We start from the raw sequence: 4,714 nt of genomic DNA on the forward strand, positions 1-4,714 counted from the left end.
TTAGAAAGTCTAACAACTTCTGGGAGGAAGGATCTGCAATAATGCTCATTTGTGGGCTGAGGATGCAGCAATCTGGAAAGTATCCAGAGTTACACTATCAATGAAGTCTGACCACTGCCTTTCTAAACACCTCTGTTCTTGGTTCTGTCAGCAAGGAGGGAATGAAAATTAGCCATTATTATTTGTTGAGATTTAGCAGGTTAACCATGTCACAGTCAGACACCGATTGTTATAGCAAGATAATTATATCATCTTTAAAAGCATGTAATCTGGTTTCACCAGGATTGGTCACATTTTACCTGAGAGATTCCAGGTTGCAGTTTGGACTCTTCAGTCCAGCAGAGAGAATCTTCACTCCTGAATCCTGCAGGTTGTTGTTATTCAGGTCCAGTTCTCTGAGACTGGAGGACTGGGAGCTGAGAACTGAGGAAAGAGCTTCACAGCTTCTCTCTGAGAGGTTACAGTAACTCAGTCTGCGGAGACAGGGAGAAGAATTTATTAATAAACAATTCATCAGAATTTATGTTCTTTCAAATCAACAATGTTTTTATTGGACAGAGAATGAACCATTATATTTTACCCAACCTTTGTATTTGTTGTGAACTGGTTCATTCTATAGTTTGGCCTCCAGCCTTAAATGACAGAACTACAGGCAACAAAGATGTTGGAAAGAGAATTATAAAATTACACAATTAACTACAATAATCCAGTTTAAATTTTAACATAAAGTAAAGGGGTTTTGCTGCTTGAATATGTAACATTATGTTCAGCTGCTGAAGGAAGTCTGTTTCTTTTTGTGCATCCCCCCCGTGGGACACTTTGAAGAGAAAAAGCAACAATATATAACCTAAACATGAATATTTATCTCATAAATAGCTGATTTCTTCCTATCAAAAATAACTGCAGCAACAATGTGTGTCCTTACAGAGCTTTGCTGGAGGCTTTAACCACTGGCAGCAGCCTCAGAAGAGCCTCCTCTGAAGCAGAGTATTTCTTCAGGTCAAACACATCCAGATCTTTTCCTGATGACACTAAGATGAAGACCAGAGCTGACCACTGAGCAGGAGACAGTTTATCTGTGGAGAGACTTCCTGAACTAAGAGACTGTTGGATCTCCTCCACTAGAGAACGATCATTCAGTTCATTTAGACAGTGAAACAGATTGATGCTTTTCTCTGCAGACACATTCTCACTGATCTTCTCCTTGATGTACTCAACTGTTTCCTGATTGGTYTGTGAGCTACTTCCTGTCTGTGTCATCAGACCTTGTAGGAGTCTCTGATTGGTCTGCAGTGAAAGTCCCAGGAGGAAACGGAGGAACAAGTCCAGGTGTCCATTTGGGCTCTGTAAGGTCTGGTCAACAGCTCTCTGATGGAGAGACTTTGGTTCATGTTTATTAGATAATGAAGATTTCTTAGATGTTTGTGTTTCTTCCATCAGGTTGAAACCATAGTTGATGAAGGTCAGATGAACATGAAAAGCAGCCAGAAACTCCTGAACACTCAGATGGATGAAGCAGAACACCTTGTTCTGGTACAGCCCTCTCTCCTCTCTAAAGATCTGTGTGAACACTCCTGAGTACACYGAGGCTGCTCTGATATCGATGCCACACTCTGTCAGGTCTGATTCATAGAAGATCAGGTTTCCTTTCTGTAGCTGATCAAAAGCCAGTTTTCCCAGAGACTCAATCATCTTCCTGCTCTCTGGACTCCAGTGTGGATCTGTTTCAGTTCCTCCATCATACTTGACCTTCATCACTTTGGTCTGAACCACAAGGAAGTGGATGTACATCTCTGTCAGGGTTCTGGGCAGCTCTTCTCCCTCTCTGGTCTTCAACACATCCTCCAGAACTGTAGCAGTGATCCAGCAGAAGACTGGGATGTGGCACATGATATGGAGGCTTCGTGATGTCTTCATGTGGGAGATGATCCTGCTGGCCTGCTTCTTATCTSTGAATCTCTTCCTGAAGTACTCCTTCTTCTGGGGGTCATTGAACCCTCTGACCTCTGTCACCATGCCAACACACTGAGGAGGGATCTGATTGGCTGCTGCAGGTCGTGTGGTTATCCAGAGGAGAGCAGAGGGAAGCAGTTTCCCYCTGATGAGGTTTRTCAGCAGAACATCCACTGAGCTGGACTCTGTAGCATCAGTCAGACTCTCCTTGTTGTGGAAGTCCAGAGGATGTCTGCTCTCATCCAGGCCATCAAAGATGAACAGAACTTGGAAGTCTTCAAAAATGCAGATTTCTTTGGTTTCAGTAAAGAAGTGATGAACAAGTTCCACCAGGCTGAATTTTTTCTCGTTCAGCACATTCAGCTCTCTGAAGGTGAATGGAAATATGAAGTGGATGTTCTGGTGGGCTTTGTCTTCAGCCCAGTCCAGWGTGAACTTCTGTGTTAAGACTGTTTTCCCAATGCCAGCCACTCCCTTTGTCATCACTGTTCTGATTGGTTGATCTCTTCCATGTGTGACTTTAAAGATGTCTTCTTGTCTGATTGTTGTTTCTGATCTGTGTGGTTTCCGGGATGCTGTTTCAAGCTGTCTGACCTCATGTTCATTATTGACCTCTCCAGTCCCTCCCTCTGTGATGTAGAGCTCTGTGTAGATCTGGTTCAGAAGGGTTGGACTTCCTGCTTTAGCAATCCCCTCAAACACAGACTGGAACTTCTTCTTCAGACCAGATTTAAGTTGTTGTTGACAAACTGGACCAAAATGTTCTAAATTACACAGAAAGTAAAGTAAGAGTTGAAACAAAAATATCTTCCGATGATGATTTAAATAAATGTGATTCCATTTCTTCAGACATCAATAAATGTGTCATTTATCCATCAGGTCAAATCTTTGTAGAAATCCTCTTACTGCTCTGCAGACGGTCAGCCAGCTCCTCCTGCTTCATCCTCCTCAGGAAGTTCAGTGTGATCTTCATCACTGCCTCTCTGCTGCTCCTCCTCCGCACTTCATCATCACCTCTCAACACCTCATTATCCTCTCTCTGACTCTCTGAGCATTCTGGGTAATCTGGACTCAAAACCTTCTGGATCTTCTTCAGCTCGTTCTTCACAAAAGTGACAATGTTTTCCTCCAGCAGCTGGAACAGAATAATAGATTAAGGAAACATCAGACTGAAATCATGGAGCCAAACACCAGATGGATGTTGGACAGACTGACAGTCCTCTGGTCTACAAAGAGCAGCATAGAGACGACTGTGAACAGAACCATGGAAAAGTAGTTGTTATTCATGTACAGACCATAAATATGGAGTCCAGCTGTGTTTGATGCTGCTGGGCAAATGGACCACTGGGAACCTTTGACCTCTGCTGGTCCCTTCTGTGGAGGAACCAGGAACAATCAGGAAGGCCGGAAATATTCATCCAGCAATATTTACTAATAAACCAAACCAAATTTATTTCTAAAGCACTTTAAAACAAGCACAGCAGATACAAAGTGCTGTACATCAAAACAAAACATAACAATAAAAAAATAAAAAACTCTTACAATTTAAAAACAAAGACATACAATTTAAAACTAGATCCTGCTGGAGTTGAAAGCAAAGTAAAATAGATGGGTTTAAAGACAAACTTTAAAAGTGGACAGTGAAGGGGCCTCTCTAACCTGCAAAGGCAAGTCATTCCATAATGTAGAACCCATGACAGAGAAAGCCCAATTGCCTCTGAGCTTCCTTCTGGATCTTAAGAGCACCTGATCTGTGGACCTGAGGGACCAATAGGGTACATAGGGGTGAAGAAGCTCAGAGAGGTAAGCTGGGGCAAGATTATGCAGTGATTTAAAAACAAACATAAGAATTTCAAAATGGACCCTAAAATATACAGGCAGCCAGTGAAGTGAGGCCAGGACAGGGGTCACATGTTCCCTCCTTCAAGTTCCTGTCAAAAGTCATGCAGCAGCATTCTGTACTAGCTGCAGATGTGAGAACAGCGACTGACTGACTCCCAGATAAAGTGCATTACACTAATACATCCATCCATCCATTTTCTTACACCCTTGTCCCTTAGTGGGGTCGGGAGCGGTGCTGGTGCCTATCTCCAGCTAACGTTCCTGGCGAGAGGCAGGGTTCACCCTGGACAGGTCGCCAGTCTGTTGCAGGGCAACACAGAGACACACAGGACACACAACCATGCACACGCACGCACGCATGCATTCACTCACACCTAGGGGCAATTTAGACAGACCGATTAACCTGACAGTCATGTTTTTGGACTGGGAGGAAACTGGAGTACCCGGAGAAAACCCATGCATGCACAGGGAGAACATGCAAACTCCATGCAGAAAGACCCGGGCCGGGAATCAAACCCAGAACCTTCTTGCTGCAAGGCAACAGCTCTACCAACTGCGCCACTGTGCAGCCAAATTGTACACTAATCCAATCAAGTTGAAATAAAAGCGTGGATCACCATTTCAACATGCTGCCTGGAAAGAACAGATTTCACTGACGCCAATTGCATTAAATGATAAAAGCTGGACTTAACCACGGCTCTGATTTGGCTGTCCAATTTAAAATCACTGTCCACCTTAAAACCAAGATCTGTAATAACAGGTTTAAAATATGCCTCCAAAGATCCCAGGTCAACAGAGGAGAACTCACAGGAGCCACTGGGTTCAAACACCATCATCTGTTTTCTTTTCATTAAAATTTAAAACGTTCAAGGCCAACCAAGCTTTAATATCACCTAGACATGCCAGGAGACGTTTGATA

General features: G+C 43.4%; 1 protein-coding gene across 1 annotated transcript; it reads right to left on the reverse strand.

Annotated features, from left to right (window-relative positions):
• Positions 1-439: 439 nt before the first annotated feature.
• LOC103460963 (protein NLRC3-like) lies at positions 440-3,386 on the reverse strand (the record flags this gene model as incomplete). Its single annotated transcript, XM_008403273.2, has 4 exons — positions 3,249-3,386; positions 2,860-3,088; positions 926-2,717; positions 440-473 (listed from the first exon to the last, which is right to left on the reverse strand). Coding segments are annotated over exons 1-4 (2,178 nt in total), but the record flags the coding sequence as incomplete, so codon positions are not given.
• Between the last annotated feature and the right edge of the window lie 1,328 nt (positions 3,387-4,714).

Source organism: Poecilia reticulata, unplaced genomic scaffold, assembly GCF_000633615.1.
Source record: "Poecilia reticulata strain Guanapo unplaced genomic scaffold, Guppy_female_1.0+MT scaffold_395, whole genome shotgun sequence".
Lineage (NCBI taxonomy): Eukaryota > Metazoa > Chordata > Actinopteri > Cyprinodontiformes > Poeciliidae > Poecilia > Poecilia reticulata.